Source organism: Salmo salar, chromosome 04 (assembly GCF_965601325.2).
Source record: "Salmo salar chromosome 04, fSalSal1, whole genome shotgun sequence".
Taxonomy (NCBI): Eukaryota; Metazoa; Chordata; class Actinopteri; order Salmoniformes; family Salmonidae; genus Salmo; species Salmo salar.
This window is the reverse complement of record NC_138294.1, coordinates 59,048,859-59,074,595: the sequence shown is the minus strand read 5'-3', so window position 1 is coordinate 59,074,595 and position 25,737 is coordinate 59,048,859. Positions and strand designations below refer to the sequence as shown.

At 43.9% G+C, this 25,737-nt stretch overlaps 1 protein-coding gene across 2 annotated transcripts in view; it reads left to right on the top strand.

The window, feature by feature from the left end:
- The window catches only part of dscama (Down syndrome cell adhesion molecule a), a 168,334-nt gene extending 142,839 nt beyond the window's left edge, over window positions 1-25,495 (top strand). The window contains exons 12-33 of one of the 2 annotated variants that reach the window (XM_014197409.3): window positions 4,713-4,912; window positions 5,156-5,252; window positions 5,377-5,505; window positions 5,782-5,949; window positions 6,691-6,761; window positions 6,949-7,198; window positions 7,624-7,770; window positions 13,266-13,421; window positions 13,930-14,063; window positions 14,387-14,540; window positions 16,781-16,898; window positions 17,195-17,358; window positions 17,527-17,625; window positions 17,759-17,947; window positions 18,099-18,389; window positions 19,741-19,917; window positions 20,049-20,079; window positions 20,263-20,378; window positions 20,648-20,806; window positions 21,435-21,632; window positions 21,867-22,169; window positions 23,556-25,495. In XM_014197409.3, the coding sequence (XP_014052884.3) occupies window positions 4,713-4,912; window positions 5,156-5,252; window positions 5,377-5,505; window positions 5,782-5,949; window positions 6,691-6,761; window positions 6,949-7,198; window positions 7,624-7,770; window positions 13,266-13,421; window positions 13,930-14,063; window positions 14,387-14,540; window positions 16,781-16,898; window positions 17,195-17,358; window positions 17,527-17,625; window positions 17,759-17,947; window positions 18,099-18,389; window positions 19,741-19,917; window positions 20,049-20,079; window positions 20,263-20,378; window positions 20,648-20,806; window positions 21,435-21,632; window positions 21,867-22,169; window positions 23,556-23,950 (3,746 nt within the window). In that variant the 3' untranslated portion in view covers window positions 23,951-25,495. The remainder of the gene's footprint in view (window positions 1-4,712; window positions 4,913-5,155; window positions 5,253-5,376; window positions 5,506-5,781; window positions 5,950-6,690; window positions 6,762-6,948; window positions 7,199-7,623; window positions 7,771-13,265; window positions 13,422-13,929; window positions 14,064-14,386; window positions 14,541-16,780; window positions 16,899-17,194; window positions 17,359-17,526; window positions 17,626-17,758; window positions 17,948-18,098; window positions 18,390-19,740; window positions 19,918-20,048; window positions 20,080-20,262; window positions 20,379-20,647; window positions 20,807-21,434; window positions 21,633-21,866; window positions 22,170-23,555) is intronic. The other variant, XM_014197410.3, reaches the window with a different exon arrangement.
- The last annotated feature ends 242 nt before the right edge of the window (window positions 25,496-25,737 follow it).

Genomic DNA, 25,737 nt, shown 5'->3' with positions numbered 1-25,737 from the left:
CAGGCGGGAGACCATGACAGTAGTTCCCCTTGCCGCCAGGAGATGGCAGGGTCGTGAAGGCTTAGCCAGGGGTGACCGAGGATGAGGGGTTCTTTAGGTGAAGACAACACCATTAACCTCTATGGGCTAGGTGGCACGTCACCGTCCCACTCTATTCAACAGCCAGTGGAAGAGTGTGGCGCGAAATACAAAACCTCAAAAATGCAATAATTTCAATTTTTCAAACATACGACTATTTTACACCATTTTAAAGACAAGACTCTCATTAATCTAACCACATTGTCCGATTTCAAAAAGGCTTTACAGCGAAAGCAAAACATTAGATTATGTTAGGAGAGTACATAGCCACAAATAATCACACAGCCATTTTCCAAGCAAGCATATATGTCACATAAACCCAAAACACAGCTAAATGAAGCACTAACCTTTGATCTTCATCAGATGACACTCCTAGGACATTATGTTATACAATACATGCATGTTTTGTTCAATCAAGTTCATATTTATATCCAAAAACAGCTTTTTACATTGGCATGTGATGTTCAGAACATGCATTCCCACCCAAAACTTCCGGTGAATTTACTAAATTACTCACCATAAACGTTGACAAAATACATAACAATTATTTTAAGAATTATAGATACAGAACTCCTCTATGCATTCGCTATGTCCGATTTTAAAATAGCTTTTCGGTGAAAGCACATTTTGCAATATTCTAAGTAGATAGCCCGGCATCACAGGGCTAGCTATTTAGACACCCACCAAGTTTAGCCCTGACCAAAGTCAGATTTACTATAAGAAAAATGTTATTACCTTTGCTGTTCTTCGTCAGAATGCACTCCCAGGACTTCTACTTCAATAACAAATGTTGGTTTGGTTCAAAATAATCCATAGTTATGTTCAAATATCCTCTGTTTTGTTCGTGCGTTCAAGACACTATCCGAATGGTAAAGAAGGGTGATGCGCACGACGCATTTCGTGACAAAACATTTCTAAATATTCCATTACCGTATTTCGAAGCATGTCAACCGCTGTTTAAAATCAATTTTTATGCCATTTTTCTCGTAAAAAAGCGATAATATTCCAACCGGGAATGCGTGTTTAGGTTCAAAGAGAGAGAAAATAAAAACATGGGGTCGACTCGTGCACGCGCCTCCGTCCCATTGTCCTCTGATAGAGCACTTACCAAAAGCGCTAATGTTTTTCAGCCAGTGGCTGGAATTACATCATTCAGCTTTTTCCCGCCTTCTGAGAGCCTATGGGAGCCGTAACAAGTGTCACGTTACAGCAAAGATCCTCAGTTTTCAATAAACAGAGCCAAGAAGAACAAGAACTTGTCAGACAGGTCACTTCCTGTAAGGAATCTTCTCAGGTTTTTGCCTGCCATATGAGTTCTGTTATACTCACAGACACCATTCAAACAGTTTTAGAAACTTTAGGGTGTTTTCTATCCAAAGCCAATAATGATATGCATATTCTAGTTTCTGGGCAGTAGTAATAACCAGATTAAATCGGGTACGTTTTTTATCCGGCCATGCAAATACTGCCCCCTACCCCCAACAGGTTAACTGAATGACCTCAGAGTGAAGGAGGCCAATCTGAAGGGTTATACTTTCGGTCATGTGAGTCACAAGACCAGTTCCGAGAGGTTGTCCGTCCAGCACATTAAGGGGCGGATTAACAGGGATTAGTTTGACTCTTAACTGTTGTGCCAAATGTTTGTCAATGAAATTACCTGCAGCCCCCCGAGTCCACTAGTCCCTCCGCAAACTGAGTGACCCCATTAGCAGAAAGAAGAGCCGGGATACCAAACTGCCTTTTGGTAATATTCAAAAATGTAGAGGTGCTTACCCAGGCGGAAGTGGAGGGGTTGTGGTCACCCCTTTGTGGGGGGCGAATAGGACAGCTATTGAGTAGGTGGTAACTCTCTCCACAATAGAGGCGCAGGTTTCACGTAACCTCCGATGTCTCTCGGCAGGCGTGAGAGGGGCTATTAGACCGTGGTGGACAAGAGAAGGGTGTGGAAGACTCACAGACCATGGGCGACTGTATAGGTCTGCGGTCCACCAGTAGGTTGTGTGGTTCCCACCGTGTGGTTCCCACTGTGAAGCATGGAGGAGGAGGTGTGGGGGTGCTTTGCTGGTGACACTGTCTGTGATTTATTTAGAATTCAAGGCACACTCAACCAGCATGGCTACCACAGCATTCTGCAGTGATATGCCATTCCATCTGGTTTGCGCTTAGTGGGACTATCATTTTTTTTCAACAGGACAATGACCAAAACACACCTCCAGGCTCTGTAAGGGCTATTTGACCAAGAATAGAGTGATGGAGTGCTGCATCAGATGACCTGGCCTCCACAATCACCCGACCTCAACCCAATTGAGATGGTTTGGAATGAGTTGGACTGCAGAGTAAAGGAAAAGCAGCCAACAAGTGCTCAGCACATGTGGGAACTCCTTCAAGAGTGTTGGAAAAGCATTCCAGGTGAAGCTGGTTGAGAGAATGCCAAGAGTGTTTAAAGCTGTCATCAAGGCAAAAGGTGGTTGTTATGAAGAATCTAAAATGTAATATATATATATTTGTTTAACACTTATTTGCTTACTACATGATTCCATATGTGTTATTTAATAGTTTTGCTGTCTTCACTATTATTCTACAATGTAGAAAATAATAAAACTAAAGAAAAACCCTTGAATGAGTAGGTTTATCCAAACTTTTGACTGGTACTGTATATCCCTGTTTTCATTTTGGGTCTGCATTGCGACATTCTGGGCTGGGATAATGTAATCATGGTCCTGTAGAAAATCAATGGCTGCTCCATGTTCTATTCCTGGATACTATAAATGGCCTCCTTTGAGGACAGGGATGGAGGGAAAGAGGGAGAGGGAGATATAGCTTGTCCGATGCTAGTTGGCATGGTAACCTGGTCTGGTGAAAGGGAGCCTGGGAGGGGGAGCTGCAGCTTTTGTCTCACGGGAGCAGAATATCCCAGAATTCCCTGCAGGCAGTTAGTGAGGCAGGCTGATATAAATCATGTTTGTTGCCCTCTGGGCTTCAGGTTTAGAGACGGGGCTCTCCTAACCTCTACTCTGTCAGCTAGAGATACACATATCAGTCAGTACTGCTAATTAAACCATGTGCATGTGTGTTTATGTAGTTCACTGTGTGAAATAAAAAATGAGTGTCTGTCCAATGTTTGAGTCTCCCAGTGGAGGAGTCACCTCGCCCCCACGCCCCCAGAGCCGTGTTCCTCTACCCATAATTCTGCCGGATATTAAAAAAATACATCAACACAGCAATTACAGGCCCATGAAACAGCCTGGCACCGTGGCATGTGCCTCGGGGCAGACAGACACAGCTGTGCTACTCTCCCACTCACACACTGATTACATTGGTCCTGTCTGTGTGATCTCCCCCTGTGTTATGGCCACCTCACCTCATGTAGTCCTTCTGTACAATAGGTGTTTCATTGACTACGCATCAACACTGTAGTGTCCCATTGGAGGGCTCTCACCTGATCTCATCAGTGGCTTAGCTAGGCTAGTTTGAGCTTACCTATGTCATAATCATGGTAATACTACACTCTTATAAGAACCCTTTTGGGTTCTCTACATGGAATCCAAAAGGGTTCTACCTGCAACCAAAAGGTGTTCTTCAAAGGGTTCTCCTATGGGGACAACCGAAGAACACGTTAAGGTTCTAGATAGCACCTTTTTTCTTAGAATGTAGTGGTCGAGGTCATAGCGGTTCATTATAGTTTATGATTAACCCATTAGTGTAGTGTCAGTCTCTGTCTGGGGTAAACTTTCACCTCGGAGCCACTTTAAATGGCACAATGAGACTACCGTTGCTCAAAACGCTAACATTTACCGAAGGGGTGAGGAGTTATTTTTTCCCTCACTACTTCAAGTGCATCTCACAAAAAATTCATAGTTTTCATGCAAAATAAATCAACCTTATTTTTCTGCAGCGTGTCTCAAAATGGCCGGGGAATGAATAAGAGATGAAGCTTAAACATCTGGGACCCCTCGCCTGACACTTTCCATCACATCACAGGAGCCGAGCCGTGTGTGTGTGTGTGTGTGTGTGTGCATTACACACTCGGTTGTGGGGGTAATGAGCTGTGTGTGTGAGTCGTTAGTGTGTGTAGTGTGCTGTTCTAGTGTGCTGTCAGGGACCGGCCAATAGGGATTTTCTCAGATCCAAGCCTTGACTGCTTGTTGTCATAAGATGTTTGTTGTCACAGTTCAACAAGAAGCATGGCGTTCACTGTGTTTTATGTTAGAAATTGGAGCAATGTCTGCAGAATGTAAACCAAAACACTTAGCAACCACTGGTTAGCTTTACTATGACTCAATTAAGTGTCATTTGAGCAGAGAGATTTGATTCATTACACTGTTCCCCTGTCTTTTAACGACCCTCCATGTGACAGGTATCACTATGATGTCCAACTGGAATTGGATTATGGCTAACCGTGTTTATGTTCAGCCTGTCTTACTTCATAACTAATGTAATATGTCCCTTCTACTCTTTTCTCTATCTCTATCTTTCTCCCTCCCCCTCTCCTCTACTCTTTCTCTTTCTCTCTCTTGCTGTCTCTCTCTCTCACCCTCTCTTCTCTTGCTGTCCATCTATCTGTCTGTCTGTCTGTCTGTCTGTCTCGCTCTCTCTCTCTTTCCCTCCCCCTTTTCTCTCTCTCTCCCTTCCAGTCCCGGCCATGATCACGTCGTACCCCAACACCACGCTGGCCACGCAGGGCAGTGAGAAGAGGATGAGCTGCACGGCCCACGGGGAAAAACCCATCATGGTGCGCTGGGAGAAGGAGGAGCGCATCATCAACCCGGAGAGCAGCCACCGCTACGTGGTCACCGTCAAAGAGGTGGCCGACGAGGTCATCTCCACCCTGCAGGTATACAGACACACCAGTGGAATGGTGCTGCCCTGTTCCCAGTTACCTCTGCTGAGGCCAGGTGGAGAACTACTGGGTATGCAGGGCATTTGCTTGGAGTAAAGCGGTGTAGCAAAAGCCTGCACTAAGTTCGTCAGTTTGTAGACAGGTTTGATGATGGCTCATCATGAGCCCTGTCTGTGAATGATATAGCCCATGCACTTCCTCATCTATGTAGCTGACCCTCTTTTCCCCTTCACATAGATCCGGCCGACAGTGAGGGAAGACTCTGGCTTCTTCTCCTGCCATGCCATCAACTCCTATGGTGAAGACAGAGGGATCATTCAGCTAACAGTGCAAGGTACAGCTGCCTTCCACTGACAATTGTCATGAAAACATAATGAAATACAAAATATAACCCCACAATTAGGGTAATGATGCAAAATCAACACCCTAGCGTTGTATGACTTTGTGGTGTCCCTCAGAGCCCCCGGACCCTCCTGAGGTGGAGATCAGAGAGGTGAAGGACAGGACCATCGCCCTCCGCTGGACCATGGGCTTCGATGGAAACAGCCCAATCACAGGCTTCGACATTGAGTGCAAGAACAAATCAGGTACAAGACAAACAAGAGTTATCTTTTCTGTATGGCACAGAACACAAATATTTTCACTTCTTGTGTATTTTTAAGGTCTCTCCTGATGAAATTATTCTCTGTATCCTCATGTTAAGCTGAATGTGCTCCTCTTGCCTTCCAGATAATGATTTTTTATGATTTTTTAAAACTTTTTCTCAGTGCTATAATTCAATACAGCAGACTAATGCACTTAGCAGGCTTTGACCTACAGCCCCACTTAGCTGTAAACCTTGACCCTTGACCCCGGCCCCACAGGCTCCTGGGAAATGGCCCAAAGGACCAAAGACGTGTCTCCCCAGCTCAACCAGGCCACCATCATAGACCTGCACCCCTCCTCCACATACAGCATCCGCATGTTTGCCAAGAACCACATCGGCAAGAGTGAGGCCAGCAACGAACTCACGATCACCACAGACGAAGCAGGTATTAGACCACCACTATATGTATACACACACTGTATGCAGACACAGACATACAACAACAACAAGGCAAGCACACACAGACATGCGTAGCTATACTGTACATACACATTTAGACTGTTGCACTACATAAATACATAAGGCAAACAGGCAGGATGATGAACTGCAAAAGGAAAGACCTACATAAGTGACTAGGATGAAAGAGGTAGAAAAGAGGGTAATGGGGATGAGGAAGTCAATTCATTAACAGCAGAGTGACATCCGCTCCATTGGCTCCGTTGCATTATTGAACACATGCTGACCCTGCACTAAAAGCGTGACTTTTCAATTAGCAGACCATGTTGTAAATGTCACACTGCGGTCAATAGATCACTGGCCAGCCCCTCTGTAAATTGCTCCCATTCCCTTTGGTGGTTCCTCCAAATCCCCTTACTGCACTTCTCTCTCTCACTTCTCTTCTGACTCTGTCCCCCATGACCTCTCATAAACATGACCTCCATCTTTATTACTGTTCAAGTGGGCTGGGCCATCTGAGACCAAATACTCTGGTCAACCCAAAGATACAGTAGAACCTTAGCCTTCCATGTCTCAGGATCTTTGCCTTAACCCTGGAATAATCTACAGAATACACTCAGACTGGATAGTTTAATTCCTTTGCTGACTAATTTCTGCCTTCCTGCACCTTCTCTACTCAACTGACAGTAGCTCAGATCTGAATGACCTTGATGTATGTTCTTCCTTCTAGCTCCTGATGGTCCCCCACAAGATGTGCAGCTTGAAGCTTTCTCCTCTCAGAGCATCAGAGTCTCCTGGAGGGTAAAATATGTTCAATCAATTCCATCAGGACTGAGAAGAATTTACTGTAGCTCAGTGGTCTACTAGCTACATGGTCTGTTACATATCAGGTCATTGAGGGCCACAACCATTATTCTGTCCTCAAGAAGATGTCCCCCAATACCTAAATGTACGTTCCCCTCTCTTCCCTCCCTCTGTCCTTCACCAGGCCCCTAAGAAGCACCTCCAGAACGGGGCGATCCGTGGCTACCAGGTGGGCTACAGGGAGTTCAGCACCGGGGGAAACTACCAGTTCAACGTCATCAGCATGGAGACGACGGGGGACAACGACCACAGTGAGAGCGTCACCCTGGACAACCTGAAGAAGTTCACCCAGTATGGAGTGGTGGTGCAGGCCAGCAACAGCGCTGGGACAGGACCCTCCTCCCAGGAGGTCATCTCTACCACATTGGAGGATGGTGAGGAGGACACACACACAGTCTGCCTTTAGCTATCAGTAACAATATTGTGGACAGTGGAAATCTGACTGATTTCAAACAGTATTGTGGTGCATCAAGGGTCAAATGGCTGATGTTTTGTCTCTGAAGGAAGTGAACTCCCAGGATGGAGTTTTATCGACATCTAGTGGATGATGTTGGTACTGCTGATATAGTGACACCGTGTCTATCATGTTCAGTATTGTCATGCATGGCTGGTCATTTTTGTCATGGCTAAAAACATACCTGATGAAGGCTTGGTCCCAAAACACTAGTTTTAAGCATTATTAAGTTCACTTCCAAGAGTATCTCAATATTCTCTTCTCTTCAGTAAACTCCTCTGTTCATTCTACTTGTTTGGAGACTGAGGTAACAATGTTGTTTTTCCTCCTCCCTGGTTGTGACAGTTCCCAGCCGGCCTCCAGAGAACGTCCAGGCCACAGCAGCGTCTCCAGAGATCATCTCTCTATCCTGGCTGACCCCTCCTAAAGACGCTCTCAACGGCATCCTGCTCGGCTTCAGAGTCATCTACTGGGCCAACCTGCCCGACGGAGGTACAGTACACACACACACACACACACCACACACAGATGCATGCAGGCACACACACACATATGCATGCAGACACACACACACACACACACACACACAGATGCATGCAGACACACACACACACAAATGCATGCAGGCACACACACACACACACACACACACACACACACAGATGCATGCAGGCACACACGCACAGATGCATGCAGGCACACACACACACACACACATACACGCATGCATGCAGGCACACACACACAGATGCATGCAGGCACACACACACAGATGCATGCAGGCACACACACACACACACACACACACACACACACACACACACACAAAGAGAGAGAATGATGTAGATGTTAGACTGTATCTGCCCTAGTCCGTAACCTCCAAGACACATAGAATGTATACAGTATCAACATGATTACCTATGCATGATAATTCAAGTGGGTGAATGAGACATATTAGCAGTGACCCAGGCTTTCTAGTCCAAGTCAGACAGCCTGGCATGGCATGCAGTCGCCACGTGCTGGAGAGACGTCAGAGTGATGGCTTCTGACAGCCCCGTTGCTTTTGACTCCTCATCTGTCATATCACATCCCCTCTGATGGCCCCTGGATGCACCAATTGAAAAGCAACACTCAATCTAGTTTGCATAGTAACAGTGCATGTCATATTGGGACACACTCCCAACAATACTACAGCCATAGCCATGTATTACATATATTATATATATATTGATATCTTATGTAACATTAACAACAATTCATATGAATACATATATTATTCATTTAAATGAAAAATGTCACTAATTATGTCAAATCAAAGTGTATTGGTTGCGTACACAGTTTTTTAGCAGATGTTATAGTGGGTGCAGCAAAATGCTTGTGTTACTAGCTCCTAATAGTGCAGTAAAATGTCTAGCTCCTAACAGTGCAGTAAAATGTCAAACAAATATACAAATAATCTAAAATTAAGAAATTAAGAAATGTCAGAAGGAATTAAATGAACAACCCAAATTACATTGTATCAGTAATCCAAATGCAATCCATATATTCACTGAAAATATATACTAAGAATGTGTGATATGTGTGATAGATATCATATTGATGTATTTATTGTCAAAGACACTTGTCTAAACCCTCAGCCAGGGCCTGTTGTGCTCTTCATATATTTTAAATGTGAGCAATATAAATGTTGTTGTTGGGAAAGTATCATGGGTTGTTCACCTCATGCACCAGCAGAGGGGGATATAGGCCCTTTTTCTAAGATGGTGGAGCAACTGTCTTATCCATCAACTCTGCTCTAAACATTTGGCACCAGTCTGTCACTGCAGTAATCTAACTCAGCACCCATCAATGGTGTATATTTATCAGATATTTTATGGATTTCATATACAGTGCATTCGGAAAGTATTCAGACCCCTTGACTTTTTCCAAATTTTGTTACATTACAACCTTATTCTAAAATGGATTAAATAGTTTTTTCCCCTCATCAATCTATACACAATACCCCATAATGACAAAGCAAAAACAGTTTTTTTTTCAAATGTATAAAAATAATAATAACGGAAATATCACATTTACATAAGTATTCAGACCCTTTACTCAATACTTTGTTGATGCACCTTTGGCAGCAATTACAGCCTCGAGTCTTCTTGGGTATGACGCTACAAGCTTGGCACACCTGTATTTGGGGAGTTTCTCCCATTCTTCTCTGCATATCCTCTCAAGCTCTGTCAGGTTGGATGGGGAGCGTCGCTGCACAGCTATTTTCAGGTCTCTCCAGAGATGTTCGATTGAGTGTCCCGAAGCCACTCCTGCGTTGTCTTGGCTGTGTGTTTAGGGTCATCGTCCTGTTGGAAGGTGAACTTTCACCCCAGTCTGAGGTCCTGAGCGCTCTGGAGCAGGTTTTCATCAAGGATCTCTCTGTACTTTGTTCTGTTCATCTTTCCCTCGATCCTGACTAGTCTCCCGATACTTGCCTCTAAGAAACATCCCCACAGCATGATGCTGCCACCACCATGCTTCACCATAGGGATGGTGCCAGGTTTCCTCCAGACGGGACACTTGGCATTCAGGCCAAAGAGTTCAATCTTGGTTTCATCAGACCAGAGAATTTTATTTCTCATGGTCTGAGAGTCCTTTAGTTGCCTTTTGACAAACTCCAAGTGGGTTGTCATGTGCCTTTTACTGAGGAGTGGCTTCTGTCTGGCCACTCTACCACAAAGGCCTGATTGGTAGAGTGCTGCAGGTATGGTTGTCCTTCTGGAAGGTTCTCCCATCTCTACAGAGGAACTCTGGAGCTCTGTCAGAGTGAACATCAGGTTCTTGGTCACCTCCCTGACCAAGGCCCTTCTCTCCTGATTGCTCAGTGTTGGTGGTTCCAAATGTCTTCCATTTAAGAATGATGGAGGCCACTGTGTCCTTGGCGACCTTCAATGCTGCTGAAATATTTTGGTACCCTTCCCCAGATTTGTGCCTCGACACGATCCTGTCTTGGAGCTCTACGGACAATTTCTTCAACCTCATGGCTTGGTTTTTGACCTTATATAGACAAGTGTGTGCCTTTCCAAATCATGTCCAATCAATTGAATTTACCACAGATGGACTCCAATCAAGTGGTAGAAACATCTCAAGGATGATCAATGGAAACAGGATGCACCTGAGCTCAATTTCGAATCTCATAGCAAATGACGCTCAATTTTGAGTCTCATAGCAAATGAATACTTATGTAAATAAGGTATTTCTGTTTTTTATTTGTAATACATTTGCAAAAATGTCTAAAAACCTGTTTTTGCTTTGTCATTATGAGGTATTGTGTGTAGATTGATGAGGAAAGTGTTTTATTTAATCCATTTTAGAATAAGTCTGTAATCTAACAAAATGTGGAAAAAGGGAAATTGTCAGAATATTTACCGAATGCACAGTACCTACAGTACAGTGAGTCAGAATTCATTGATCACAGCTATTGTAGTATACAGCATATATTTTACTGCACGTTTCCAAATCACACTATTATGACTCATAAACCTATTAAGTGTACTAACAGGGAGGATGGAGCATTAACAGACTGTGGCTCTAATCCAGACTGCAGTAGAGGAGGGGAAGATCGAGAAATAGAGAGAGGGAGAGGCATCCATTATTCAACACTTAGAAAAGCATCGTCAGAGTCAAGGGCAGACACACCAGAACAGACCTTGGATGGGCTTTTTAATCCTGTATTTGTGTCCATGTTTTGATTCAAGGCTGTGCTATCACTGCTATGACATCCTTGGACATATTATTTTATGTACAGCACCAGTTAAAAGTTTGGACACACCTACTCATTCCAGGGTTTGTCTTCTTTTACTATTTTCTACATTGTAGAATAATAGTGAAGACATCAAAACTATGAAATAACACATATGGAATCATGTAGTAACCAAAAAAGTGTTTTTTATTTTATATTTGAGCTTCTTCAAAGTAACTACCTTTTGCTTTGATGACAGCTTTGCACACTTTTGACATTCTCTCAACCAGCTTCATGAGGTAGTCACCTGGAATGCATTTAAATTAACAGTTGCCTTGTTAATTTGTGAAATTTCTTTCTGTCTTAATGCGTTTGAGCCAATCAGTTGTGTTGTGACAAGGTAGGGGTGGTATACAGAAGATGGCCCTATTTGGTGAAATACCAAGTCCATATTATGGCAAGAACAGCTCAAATAAACAAAGAGAAGTTACAGTACATCATTACTTTAAGACATGAAGATCAGTCAATCTGGAAAATGTCAAAAACCATCAAGCGCTATGATGAAACTGGCTCTCATGAGGACCACCACAGGAAAGGAAGACACAGAGTTACCTCTGCTGCAGAGGATAAGTTCATTAGAGTTACCAGCCTCAGAAATTGCAGCCCAAATAAATAAAAGTAACAGACACATCTCAACATCAACTGTTCAGAGGAGACTGCGTGAATCAGGCCTTCATGGTCGAATTGCTGCAAAGAAACCACTACTACTAAAGGACACCAATATGAAGAAGAGAGCTGCTTGGGCCAAGAAACACGAGCATTGGACATTAGATAAGTCCAAATTTGAAACTTTTGGTTCCAATCGCCGCGTATTTGTGAGGTGCAGAGTAAGTGAACGGAGGATCTCCGCATGTGTGGTTCCCACCGTGAAGCATGGAGGAGGAGGTGTGGGGGTGATTTGCTGGTGACACTGTGATTTATTTTGAATTCAAGGCACACTTAACCAGCATTGCTACCACAGCATTCTGCAGTGATACGCCATCCCATCTGGTTTGCGTTTAGTGGGACTATCATTTGTTTTTCAACAGGACAATGACCCAAAACACACCTCCAGGTTGTGTAAGGGCTATTTGACCAAGAAGAGAGTGATGGAGTGCTGCATCAGATGACCTGGTCTCCACAATCACCCGACCTCAACAAAATTGAGATGGTTTGGAATGAGTTGGACCGCAGAGTGAAGGAAAAGCAGCCAACAAGTGCTCAGCACATGTGGGAACTCCTTCAAGACTGTTGGAAAAGCAGTCCAGGTGAAGGTGGTTGAGAGAATGCCAAGAGTGTGCAAAGCTGTCATCAAGGCAAAGGGTGGCTACTTTGAAGAATCAAAAATATATTTTGGTCAGTTTAACACTTTTTTGCTTACAACATGATTCCGTATGTGTTATGTCATAGTTCTGATGTCTTCACTATTATTCTACAATGTAGAAAATAGTACAAAATAAAGAAAAACCCTGCAATGAGTAGTTGTGTCCAAACTACTGCCTGGTACTGTATGTGTTATACTATACAAGCATTCACTGAGTGTACAAAACATTAGGAACACCTTCTTAATATTGTTGCATCCCCCTTTGCCCTCAGAACAGCCTCAATTCGTCAGGGCATGGACTCTACAAGGTGTCAAAAGCATTCCACCTGGATGCTGGCACATGTTGAACCCAATGCTTCCCATATTTGTGTAAAGTTGGCTGTATGTCCTTTAGAAGGTGGAGCATTACTGATACACACAGGAAACTGTTGAGTGTGAAAAACCCAGCAGCGTTGCAGTTCTGGACACAAACCAGTGCGCCTGGCACCTACTACCATGCCCCGTTCAAAGGCACTTGGATATTTTGTCTTGCCCATTCACCCTCTGAATGGCACACATACCCAATCCATGTCTCAAGGCTTAAAAATCATTCTTTAACCTGTCTCCTCTACTTCATCTACACTGATTGAAATGTATTTAACAAGTGACATCAATAAAGGATCATAGCTTTCACCTGGATTCACCTGGTCAGTTTATGTCATGGAAAGAGCAAGTGTTCTTAATGTTTTGTATTTACCTGTAGCATACAAGCACCTTTTCATCTAAGTTAGTTGACATTTACAGTAATTCTGCATTTGACATCCTTGTTTTTCTCCCTCCCTTCTTCCCTGTCTCTTTTCCATGCTCCCTACCCTTATTTCCTCTCACTGCCCTCTATCCCTTCCTCTCCTTCTCCGATCTCAGAGCTGGGGGAGATCCGAAACGTGACCACCTCTAAGCCGTCTCTGGAGCTGGATGGTCTGGAGAAGTACACCAACTACAGCATCCAGGTGCTGACCTTCACCCGGGCCGGGGACGGGGTGCGCAGCGAGCAGATCTTCACCCGCACCAAGGAGGACGGTACGCACACCAGTAGACCAGAAGACTTCAGGCACTGATCTAGGATCAGCTTATGCTCCCTAAATTCTAACCTTAACTATTAGGGGGAAGATGCTAAACTGACCTTAGATCACTGTGTAGGGGAAACTGCATCATACTAATCATACTAGAGGTCAGGGGTCAACTGTGGTAGGTCAACCGTGCCTAGATTTGCATATCCCCTCTTGCATTATGGAAGAGCGTTTTGAAAAGTAAATAATTATGACAGGACTTCTGTTTGAATTTGGTGTGAAATTATATCAATTTTTGTTGACAGTTGGTGCAGAAGACTCACATAAGTAGCTGAAAAACTGCAGCTCCTGCATATTGCAGATCGCCCTGTAGCATCAGACGTTCAGGCACGGTTACTGGAATGACTGATTTTGACACTGGCAAAACTTAAATACAGAGTGGTTTCCTTAGATGATACACAAAACGAGGATAAGGGTAATAATGTATATTTCCCTATTTCACTGTTTTCCCTCACCAGTTCCTGGTCCGCCGGCTGGCGTGAAGGCAGCGGCGGCGTCTAACTCGATGGTGTTTGTGTCGTGGCTCCCTCCTCTCAAACTCAACGGCATCATCAGGAAATACACAGTCTTCTGCTCTAACCCACACCCCACGGTAAGGAGGACACAGAGTACTGGGTTTCAGAGTACAGGGATGAAGCCATGCCAGTGGTGGGCATACAGTAGATTTAAGAGACCTGATATAATTGGAGGAGAGGGAGGCACCAGGTTCAAGGGCTAGACTAGATAAGAAGCCTGCATGGTGCACAAGGCTACAGGGAGACTGATGAAGTACTGCTGGCTTATAAACCCTCTATCTAAAATTGTCTGGGCTGTGACATCAATGTTCAACTCTAATAATTGATACCTTGGTACAGACATTTGGAGTAAGTCCTGTATCTCTCTGCTAACATCATGCCGGTCTCTCCCCGCCTACAGGTGAGCAGTGAGTTTGAAGCAGCTCCAGACGTATTCTTCTACCGTATCCCCAACCTGAGCAGGAACCGCCAGTACAGCATCTGGGTGGTGGCCGTCACCGCAGCCGGCCGTGGCAACGCCAGCGACATCATCACCGTCAAGCCCCAGACCGAGGGTAGGTGGAGCTTATTGTTTCCCTTCTCATTATCCTGAAACAGATGATAAGTTGAGGTGTCTCAGTCTCTGAATGTTTTTAGAAGACACAAAAGACATCAGCTCATTTTCACTGTGTGCATGTGTGCTGATGTATTTGAGTTATGTTTTCTGTCAAAGTCTTGATCAGAACATTTAAAGGGGCATAACCCTGAGAACCTCTCCCTATGAGTTGCCTAACTTAGAGTTTACTCAGATTGACAAAAGTTGGAAGAGAGTTTCATCAGGATGAATTTAGGTAAGATCAGTAAAAAGAGGAGACCATACTATCCCCACCTCCATCTCAGGATGTGAATGTAGTTGAAACGAGCTCATCAAACTGAATGAAATAAGTCTGATATTTCACCCTATCAGCACTGTGCTGCTTGGTGAGAACTGATAAGCTGTCAGCACTGTGCTGCTTGGTGAGAACTGATAAGCTGTCAGCACTGTGCTGCTTGGTGAGAACTGATAAGCTATCAGCACTGTGCTGCTTGGTGAGAACTGATAAGCTGTCAGCACTGTGCTGCTTGGTGAGAACTGATAAGCTGTCAGCATGGTGCTGCTTGGTGAGAACTGATAAACTGTCAGCATGGTGCTGCTTGGTGAGAACTGATAAGCTGTCAGCATGGTGCTGCTTGGTGAGAACTGATAAACTGTCAGCACTTTGCTGCTTGGTGAGAACTGATAAGCTGTTAGCACTGTGCTGCTTGGTGAGAACTGATAAGCTGTCAGCATGGTGCTGCTTGGTGAGAACTGATAAACTGTCAGCATGGTGCTGCTTGGTGAGAACTGATAAGCTGTTAGCACTGTGCTGCTTGGTGAGAACTGATAAGCTGTCAGCATGGTGCTGCTTGGTGAGAACTGATAAACTGTCAGCATGGTGCTGCTTGGTGAGAACTGATAAGCTGTCAGCATGGTGCTGCTAGGTGAGAACTGATAAGCTGTCAGCATGGTGCTGCTTGGTGAGAACTGATAAACTGTCAGCATGGTGCTGCTTGGTGAGAACTGATAAGCTGTCAGCATGGTGCTGCTTGGTGAGAACTGATAAGCTGTCAGCATGGTGCTGCTTGGTGAGAACTGATAAACTGTCAGCACTTTGCTGCTTGGTGAGAACTGATAAGCTGTTAGCACTGTGCTGCTTGGTGAGAACTGATAAGCTAACAGCGCTGTGCTTCTTGGTGAGAACTGATAAGCTGATGGTGAGCAGTGGTAGGCAGTGTAGTGGTTAGAGTCGGGACCTCGCGACATTATCTGGACGTTCTCATCCTGTTAGAGGCAAGGGTGATACATGTGGTTTCCAGTCTGGAGTTCCAGACCTGATGTGTTTTAGAAATCAATCTGCTGCCTGACCATCCTCGTCCCAAACAGACAGTGGTGTAAAGTACTTAAGTAAAAATATTTAAGTCATTTTTTGGGGTATCTGTAATTTACTTTACTATTTATATTTTCGACTACTTTTATTTTTACTTCACTACATTCCTAAAGAAAAGTATGTACTTTCTACTCCATACATTTTCCCTGACACCCAAAAGTACAGTTACAATTTGAATGCTTAGCAGTACAGGAAAAAGGTCAAATTCACATGTCTCTGGTCATCCCTACTGCCTCTGATCTGGTGGACTCACTAAACATAAATTCTTCCTTTGTAAATTATGTCTGAGTGCTGGAGTGTGCCCCTGGCTATCAAAAAAAGTAATACAAAAGGAAATTGTGCCATCTGGTTTGCTAAATATAAGGAATTTGAGGTATAGCATTTACTTTTACTTTATACTTGTACTCAAGTATGACAATTGAGTACTTTTTCCACCACTGTACTTAAGTCCATTTAAAATCTGATACTTTTAGGCTTTTCCTCAAGTAGTATTTTACTGGGTTACTTTCACTTTTACTTGAGTCATTTTACATTAAAGTATCTTTAATTTCACTCAAGTAAGACAATTGAATACTTTTTACACCTCTGCAAACAGACCACTTTATATCTGTCTAAGCACAGAGATGGGCTCTGTATGTCTTAAGGGGTGCAGGTGTAGACAAAGAGGTGGGGAATTCAATAAAGTTGGATAAGAAACTAACAGTTTACACTGCTTTTATAGAGCTTCCCTTGAAAGTATTTGGGATCAATTTCCACCTTTGGGTCTATTCCATTACTTCTGTTGTACCAGGAAAACTAAATCAAGTCAGCCAAAGTATTTGACCCGGTTGTGGTGTGTGTGTGTGCAGCTCCTGCTCAGATCCTGACATTCAACGGCACAGTGACCACCCCCTGGATGAGGGACATCGTGTTGCCCTGTAAGGCGGTGGGCGACCCAGCCCCCACGGTCAAGTGGCTCAAGGAGACGTGAGTACAGAGTACAACACATCTGCTGCATGTAGGACAGACAGTAGAACTTAGTACAGACTGTGTTCTGAGTCACTTTTAACGCACACTAAATACCAGTGAAGACCTTGTGTGTTTGCACTATCCTTTCACACTTATCAGCAGAATGTAAAAAAATTATGTTTGTTTACATGTGTCGCATATTCCTATACACATAAAAGTATTGTAACATTATCCAATACTTTTCAAAGATTTTCTCTGTGGTGTATCTCACTGTAGTTCATTGTCTGACTGTCTTTCGTACATTTGTGATTCAGCAATGGAAGCCCCGCCCCTGCTGTGATTGACAGTAGACGCATCGTTCAGGGTAACGGCAGCCTGGTCATCCGCACAGTGAAAGCTGAGGATTCTGGGAACTACACCTGTGTGGCTAGCAACAGTTTTGGGCCAGATAAAATCATCCTCAACCTGCAGGTTCAAGGTAAGTCAGTTAGTGTATGGTGGAACAATCCAGTTTACCAGTCTTCAGGTCAGTTCATAACAATACTAAATAGACATGTATTCATCATAGCTAGTCATAGGTAGTGAAGTGAAAGGATATCATCATGAGGTAGAAGGACTTAAATAAAATCCATATTTGTACTTCTAGTTCCCCCGGACCAGCCTCGTCTCACCGTTACCAAGACGACCACCACTTCCATCACTCTGTCCTGGATACCAGGAGACAACGGAGGCAGCTCCATACGAGGTCAGACACCAACGCAGCTAGCAGCAGCACTAACTATTATTGGAGATTTTTGTTTTCCCTTGGACAACAACTTACTGACTTTATTAAATAGCAGGCAACACTGTAACATCCCAACCTCTCTCTCACACATCAGGCTACATCCTGCAATACTCAGAGGACAACAGTGAGAAGTGGGGCAACTTTGCCATCAGCCCTAGTGAGCGTTCCTATCGACTGGAGAACCTGAAGTGTGGCACCTGGTACAAGTTCACCCTGACTGCCCAGAATGCTGTGGGGCCAGGGCGCATCAGTGAGATCATCGAGGCTAAGACTCATGGGAAAGGTAGGGAGATGGTGACATCCTTTTACGTATGGTTTTTAATAAATAGTGACCCCATTGCTTTTACTGAATTAATGGAAAAACTCATTCTTATGGAAAGACCTCTCATTGAAGTGTTTGTGTGGTCTGACTCCTCTCTCCTCACTCCCAACAGAACCCCAGTACTCTAAAGAACAGGAGCTCTTCACCAGTATCAATGCCACACGTGTCAGGCTCAACCTGATTGGCTGGAACAACGGCGGCTGTCCAATCACATCCTTCACGTTAGAGTACCGTTCGGTGGAGTCTCCCACGTGGACCACGGCCCAGCGCACCTCTCTGACCAAGAGCTACATCCTGTATGACCTGGCCGAGGCCACCTGGTACGAACTGCAGATGAAGGTGTTTAACAGCGCCGGCTCAGCAGAGAAGAGGGTCAAGTTTTCCACTCTGAGCTACGATGGCAGTGAGTTCACTTGTCTATACACGTTTATAGTGACTTATTCAGGATATCTGAATAAAGAATGAAGAACTGTAGTTTAAAAGTTTACCTAACCATTCCTTGAAAATTGTGTCACAACTGCCTGAGGTTCCATCAAAAACGTTCATTTACGGTATGTCCTATACCTGCCGTAGAGGAGAAGGAAATTACCTCATATTTAGCTACTTACTGGTCCTTGGAGCTCTTCTCTCCTCCTTGCCATTAAAGTGACTGTCTCATGCTAGTCTTTCCCTGGTCCAGGCTTTAAAAGGCTCTAGGCCTAACTGATGAATGGGGCAGTAAAGTACCTCAAGTAGATGTTCTGCTGACTCCAGTGGCCGTGGCGATTTCACACACAGATGCACGCGCACACACACACACACACACACACACACACACACACACACACACACACACACACACACCTTCACTAGACCTTAGTCTATTTGTCCCCACCACATCCATCTAACCCCCCAGCCATCCAGGAAGTGTAAAAGGGGGAAAAAAGAGCTTTGTTTTCAGCTAAGAAGGATGAGTTGATTTTCTGTCAAGTGGGCATTACTGCCAGTTTGGCAGAAGGTCAGGTGCTGATTGCAGCTAGCGCAGTGCTGCAGCAGCTTGTTGGAGCAGATTGGGTGGGTTTGATGGAAAATACATTAAGATTGGGATTCAAGATGTAGAGGCACTGTTACCTTGTGCCAGGTGCTTGATCCATGTTTTAAACATTAACACAAAGCTCATTTAGTATTTACTATTCATCGACAGACACTGCATAGCAGAGGAGGCTCGTGGGAGGAGCTATAGGAGGACAGGCTCATTGTAATGGCTGGAATGGAATTATGGGAACGGTATTAAACACATCAAACATATGGAAACCACTACCAGCCATTACAATGAGCCTGTCCTCCTATAGTTCCTCACACCAGCCTCCACTGCTGTATAGGCTTAATATGTGTTCGTGTTTGGATGATTTTTTTGCAGTCATTCTCTCATCTACCAGGCCTGGTTGCGACACTTGACAACCTTCTAGTTATTGTACAAGTAACCTAACGTAGCAGGCGTTAAAGAAACGCCTGAGTGGGATGCCCCAGATTCTGGTCCTGACGAGAAAGAAAACTGTCAGGGAGTTTCTCTTCTGCACAATTCAACCAATCCACTAAATATAGAGGAGGAGTTAAGATCGCCAAAGCGGAAGTCGCATTACAGGCACTCTTCCAATTCCCCTGAAAACCTAATTTACCCAGCCCCGCTGAGGGTGTTATACATCAACCTACATAATGTTGTCATAACACATGTCATAGTTTGTCAGCTAATGACATCTCTATGACCTCTCAAGGTACCATTGCTCCACTGGTGAAGGCTCCAACGGTGAGTGTGGACAGTACGTCCAGTAACGAGGGTCTGAAGATGGTGACCATCATCTCCTGTGTGCTGGTGGGAATCGTGCTGGTCTTCGTCCTGCTGCTAGTCCTCAGGAGGAGGAGGAGGGAACAGAGACTGAAGAGGCTCAGAGGTGAGAGGTCACAGCAGCAACAGGGCAACACCTGATTGGTTAGATTTCTATAAAATTTCTGTAACTATTGTCAAGTATAGTGTGAGTATCATCTGTATGTAATGTGATTTTTGTTCTTGTTTTCTCTGTAGATGCGAAAAGTTTGGCAGAGATGCTGATGAGGTAAGCATGAGCAGTTTGACATATAACTTTATAGACAGTTACTATTGTCTAATGCATTAATGGAAGAAAAAACATTCAGTACTGTATCTATAGAATCATATTAGAATCACCAGTATCTGAATATCTGATGCAGTGTAATGAGGTCTTTATTGACCAGCGTATGTTGTTTCCTGTGTTCCCCAGTAAAAACACACGACCTGCAGACACCATCAACAAGCAGCAGCAGACCCTTAGAATGCACATCGACATCCCCCGAGCCCAGCTGCTCATAGAGGAGCGAGACACCATGGAGACAGTCGGTGAGTGGACACTGATACATTATGCTGCTTTCATGTGTTCTCTGAATTATCGGAAACTTTGGACTGAAACTCCAGGAAAGCTCCCGGACATGTCAAAACTCATAATGAGCTTCCAAGTAGGAAATACGAGTGGGAAACTTGTGTAACATTGGATAACAATATGTGAATATCACATATCTGTGGCCTTCTATGTGGTAGTAGTATCTACTGTGGCGATTCTCATCATACTGTGGGTGACCATGTTTGTGAAATGATTCTCTCTATTTCAGACGACAGGTCCACAGTGCTGCTGACTGACAATGACTTTGGGGAGACTCAGAAACAGAAGTCATCTACGGTTACCCACACCGTCCACTACCAGTCCCTGTCCCAGGCCACCGGACCTCTAGTGGATGTATCTGATGCTAGGCCAGGAACCAGTAAGTCCAGTACGGACATCCTCTTTACTTTACTAGCGGTGGAGCTAGAATTAATAAGTGCGATCAGGATTGCATTCATACAGCTGGAATTTATTCAGCTAGAGTTGATTCCAGACAACAGACTGGTTTCATTCAGCTCCAGTCCTCAGAGAGTCATCAGAAGCATTAGGAGCACTGCCCCTACCATCTCCACTGATGTTGTTCACACTGATAACCATTTACTTTCAACACAGTGATTATTGCTGTTATATTATTTTCAATTCTAAACATGAATGATTATGTATGTGTATTGCATCCAATCAAAAATGTACATATTTGTGGAGGGCTGCAGTCAACCCAATCAAACCGTTTTCTCACTGTTATTGTAAGCTATTGTATTTGTGTGGACACGAGGTCCTGAGATGAACTCCAGGTGAGATATTGTGATGAAGGGCGTTTTCTTTTCGTTGGTTTATGTGAGGATTGGGTGTCCAGCCGTCATTGCTATTGCCAGATACACACTTACTGCCACCCTTAAAAACACTCACAGTCAGCTTAAAAAAACAGAGCATTGCAGTACTCAAGATGAACCCTTGCTATGTGACATAACACCCTGGTGTGTGACTGTGATGTCATTTTCTGTATCCTTCCTTGTCAGATCCCACAGCCCGCCGCACAGCCAAAGCAGGCCCTGCCGCACGTAACCGCTACGCTAGCCAGTGGACCCTGAACCGACCACACCCGCCTGTCTCGGCCCACACCCTGAGCACTGACTGGAGACTGCCCACGCCACGGGTGGCCGGCTCTGTGGACAAGGAGAGTGACAGCTACAGCGTCAGCCCATCTCAGGACACAGGTAACAACGCACCTGAAGATGAGACAAGTCTGTAACAACCGCTGTAACAGTCCCCATATAAGAATGTCTGTAACATCACCCTTAACCATAACAACACCTCTCACCTCTTTAATAAAAACAGATCTGCCTACTGTAGAACTTTCAACAATGCCAACAGTTTATAGCAATGCTACTGCTAGCGTTAGCCCCTAACTGCTCTACTAACATGGCCTCTAACCCTAACCCCTGGTATAGACCGGGCACGGAGCAGCATGGTGTCCACAGAGAGCGCCTCGTCCACCTACGAGGAGCTGGCGCGGGCCTACGAGCACGCCAAGATGGAGGAGCAGCTGCGGCACGCCAAGTTTACCATCACAGAGTGCTTCATCTCGGATACGTCGTCGGAGCAGATGACAGCAGGCACCAATGACTACACAGACAGCCTGACGTCCAGCACACCCTCCGAGTCAGGCATCTGCAGGTTCACTGCCTCCCCGCCCAAGCCTCAGGACGTCAGCCGAGTCATGAACATGGCCGCACCAAAAGCTCACAGACCGGGTGAGGCCACGTAGACACATTGCTAACTCTGCTGTAGCTGTAGCTAACTCTGAGCTCTGTTGCTAATGTTTGCTAGCCTTCACCATGCCTGTAATGCTATGGTTTGAGAGCCCCCCCCAAGCCCTAACGCTAATCCTAACCCTAACGTTCACTTTAAGATCTGATACATATTTTCTTCATATATAGACTGTGGGGTTAGTCTATGGTCTGTTACCTGTATGCGGAACTGTAGCTGAATTGAATAACTCTGTGTCGTAACATTTCAAGGTATTATGTTCTTCATGTGCCAATAAAAACTAACAAACTCTGTAATATCCATTTAAAACACAAAGCTGGTCAGTCAGACCAAACAAATCAATTCAGGGCCATTTCCCTCACCCTCGTAAATGTCAGGCCAACGAGATCATATCCCAGGGTTTGGGGTTCGTAAATATTTACTACTGATATATCAATTTAACTGTTCTGAAGATAATGGTCTAGTAATGCTTAGGGTTGCACAATTCTGGGAACTTTCAATAAATTCCTTGGTTTTCCCGAAATCCCAGATGGAGGATTCCCGGAATCAACAGGGAATAAACATGAAAGGATTTCTGGAAAACCAGGGGATTTATTGAAAGTTCCCAGAATTTTGCAACCCTAGTAATGCTACTTGCAGCAATAAATGTGAAGTTTTGCAGACAGCGATTTGAATAAATTAATGAATTAATTAAGGTAATGTATTAATGAATGAATTAAGCTTATTCTATTGACAAAACTCCAAATCTGTTTGAGGCCACTTGCTATGAGGTCACTTCACCTCATGAATTCAGTCTTTTTGATAAAGTCTTCATCTTATTCATTCTATATAGTTTTGGTTCATTATAGTTATATTTTATTAAACTCTGTAGACTTTACTCAGATACATTTGTAATGAGCTGCGCTGGAGTCTTAAATCTATAACATTACTTATTTATGTTATAGAAAAGCAACAGTCTCCTTCTCCATCCATTAACCTAATAAGTATAATGGGATCTGGGGGGGTTTAATGACATTGTAAAATATTGCCATTTCATTTAATGTTGGTCAAGGCCAAATTCAGATGAAGAACATTCTTTGGCATATTACCTCAATAACCAGACAAAGCAGTATACTTTAATAGTCTGTCAGAATCTATGGATGACTTTGGCATATAAACTACCCTAGTTTAGTGGGTTGGTGTGGAAGATGTGATGAGCTTGTATCTCACCTAACCTTTTCCCCAGGGCCAGTCATTTCTCTTTACTGAAGTGTTTTGAATGAGATTTTTCCATAATTCCACTGGCCATATGTGTATTCTATGGGGTTGTTGTCCATAAAACACAATGCATCATAACTAACTCCCCTCTCTTTCCTTCCTTTGTCCTTTAGGGGGCGAGCTAGTGCACCTGCCTCCTTACCTGCGCATGGACTTCCTGCTGAACCGCGGCATATCGTGCTCTGGCACTGGAGGGAGGGGTGGCGCCGGGGGAGAGGGGGCCATGGGCCAGGCCTGCTTGGAGCCCCAGAAGAGTCGCTCCCTGAAACGGCCATCACGCATGGCGCCCCCAACTCCCACGGAGGCCCCCCAGGCCAGCAGCAGGGCCAGCAGCAGGGACCCAGTGGCCCAGTGGCAACCCGGCTCAGCAGCCACCCTGCCCCACAGAGAGGGCTCAGAGCTGGCCCAGGCTGCCAAGCTTAGCTCCTCCCAAGAGTCCCTGCTGGACTCACGAGGACACCTCAAACAGACCAACAACCCCTACGCAAAGTCCTACACGCTGGTATAACATCAGTGGCATGGGGCCAGACTAAAACTCACACTAACACTGGACTTATTACACTTACAAGTGCAGTAAACTGACTCTCACCAAACAGTCCTGTATATAATGTCCCCTTTCTTCTTAAAGGATGGGTAACTTTTACTAATCTTCTTTTATTTATTTTTGGAGCTTTCTTTCTTTGTTTTTTAAACTTGTGAGAAAATTCATTCATCTGAAATGACTCCATGCGGAGCTTGCCAAGATAATTATGTTATGAGGGAACATTATTTATTCTTGATTATTATTGTTAATCATGAATTATTAATCATTGATTATTTGTTGTTAGTTCTCAACTATTAATGATTATTAATTATTGATTACAAATGATTGATTATTACCATTACTACACTATTTGAATTAGAACCTGGACAACTTTTTTCCCGGAGTATGAGATGATAATTTGGAGCCTGTCATTTTTTTCTATGGAAACTTCCTCTAAAACACAGAATGAAACTTTGGAGAAATCTGGAATGGAAGCAATCAACACCAGTCCAAACTTGTCAGCTGCTCTCAAATTATTACTTTTTTGAAGAAAAAAAATCTATTTCCTATGGATGCATGGGGACTGACCAATTAAAGACGATTAAGAGGATTATGATCACGACTGGACAGCCCAGTTGACCATTTTTGTCACACTATGAAATGATCAAATGTGAAGATTTATTATTCTTATTAATATAAATATATATATATATATATATATATAAAAAGAGAAATCACTTTTATTTGTGGATACAGGGAAGAATTGATTTGGTTAATAAAGTCCTTAGTCATGTTTGCACATATCTTGTTTTGATTAGGAAATGGAGTCTCTGTTGATCTTTCTCTGTGTCGCATACTCTGATGGTGCAATATGAAAAAAGATTATGAAAATTATATTGATACTATTTGCTCTATACTGTACTGTAATGAAGAATAACTATGTTAGTATACTTACAGGGCGGGACAAACCCCAGCTATGTATTCAGGTGTAGTTTACCACTGCTAATTTGCCAGGGTGGTAAATGAAGTTAGTTAGAACAGGGAGGGTCAGAGATATAACGGTTTGCACTTCGCGACACCCCCAACAACAGTCCAGACAGAGCCCCTATTCTCAGTGCACTAGGTCGAGTCTTCAAGGCTCTCACTCTCCTCCTCAGTAGATTTATTGTCGCTGCATTGCCGTGATGCTCCTCTACAGGGAAAAAACTTGAGACAATCCCCCCCTTCAAACCAAACCAAAATCTATGGGAAATGTCTATCTAAAGTGTGGATATAACTACACAGTTTTAGTTGTTGTTTACCCTGGCCCATTTTTCTTTGTATTTTAGTCCTGGAGGGAGAGTTTGATAAGAATGCTGTGTGGTCATTACTGCCAGTTTATATTATTTGTTTTAATTGTCTTCATTATGATATTCCTTTTAACAAGATGTCGCTTTTTATTTTTAACATGGTGTTCACCATGGTGGCACTGAAATAAAGAGAAACTAACCCACAGTTCACATTTTATTAATAAAAAGGCTGTTCCCCAAATGATCCTTCACAGTTTGACATGAATGACTGGCGATGGGTTGTTTAGAGGCACGGATAGAGGAGCACGCCCGCAAAGGTTGTGGGTGGGGTGTGTCACTGGGTGAGTGAGTGAATAAGTGAGCGAGGAACTGAGTCAGTGATTGAGTGGTGATAGGGGTGGATTGTTGGGTAATTCATCTGAAATGAATTTGAACAACAGTCACTGATTATCACTAATTCCTGTTTATGTAAAAGCACTCATG